We start from the raw sequence: 617 nt of genomic DNA on the forward strand, positions 1-617 counted from the left end.
GGCCGCGCAGGGCTGACGGCCCCTCCCCACCCCAGCCCGCGGGGTGCCTGGCAGTGCGGTGCTGCTGTTCGAGGTGGAGCTGGTGTCCCGGGAGGACGGGCTCCCCGACGGCTACCTGTTCGTGTGGCACAAGGACCCTCCTTCTGGCCTGTTTGAAGACATGGACCTCAACAAGGACGGAGGGGTGACCCCGGAGGAGGTGGGTCAGGAACTCAGCCAACACCAGGCCGGGAAGCCAGCGGCGCCTGGTGGCATGGGGCACCCTGCATGCCGGATCACAGTGCCCATCCTCCCTATCGCCCACCCCCCAGTGCTGCCGTGAGACCCGTTTCCACTGCCCGGCCAGGGCCAGGCCCTGTCTTCCTGGTCTGGGTCCTCCCTGTGCTCCCTGGCATCCCAGGCCACGCTCTCACGCGCCTCTCCGGGACCACGCCCCACACGCACCTACCCTAGGCCACGCCCCCGCATAGTACCTCTGCCCCGCCCACGCCTTGCTCCCTCGCCACCCAGGCCACGCCCTCACGCGCCTCTCCCGGACGACGCCCCACACTCACCGGCCCTACCCTAGGCCACGCCCCCACATCGTACCTCCGCCCGCCCACTCCTGTGATCCCTCG

The 617-nt window shown here is 70.3% G+C and overlaps 1 protein-coding gene across 1 annotated transcript in view; it reads left to right on the forward strand.

The window, feature by feature from the left end:
* Positions 1–337, forward strand: part of Fkbp10 (FKBP prolyl isomerase 10) — a gene marked incomplete at its 5' end in the record, with an annotated part of 5,289 nt that extends 4,952 nt beyond the window's left edge. The window contains one exon of the mRNA XM_033763130.1: positions 36–337. Within this exon, the coding sequence (XP_033619021.1) occupies positions 36–322 (287 nt within the window). The remainder of the gene's footprint in view (positions 1–35) is intronic.
* Between the last annotated feature and the right edge of the window lie 280 nt (positions 338–617).

Source organism: Fukomys damarensis, unplaced genomic scaffold, assembly GCF_012274545.1.
Source record: "Fukomys damarensis isolate Sample0158 unplaced genomic scaffold, DMR_v1.0_HiC HiC_scaffold_13, whole genome shotgun sequence".
Lineage (NCBI taxonomy): Eukaryota > Metazoa > Chordata > Mammalia > Rodentia > Bathyergidae > Fukomys > Fukomys damarensis.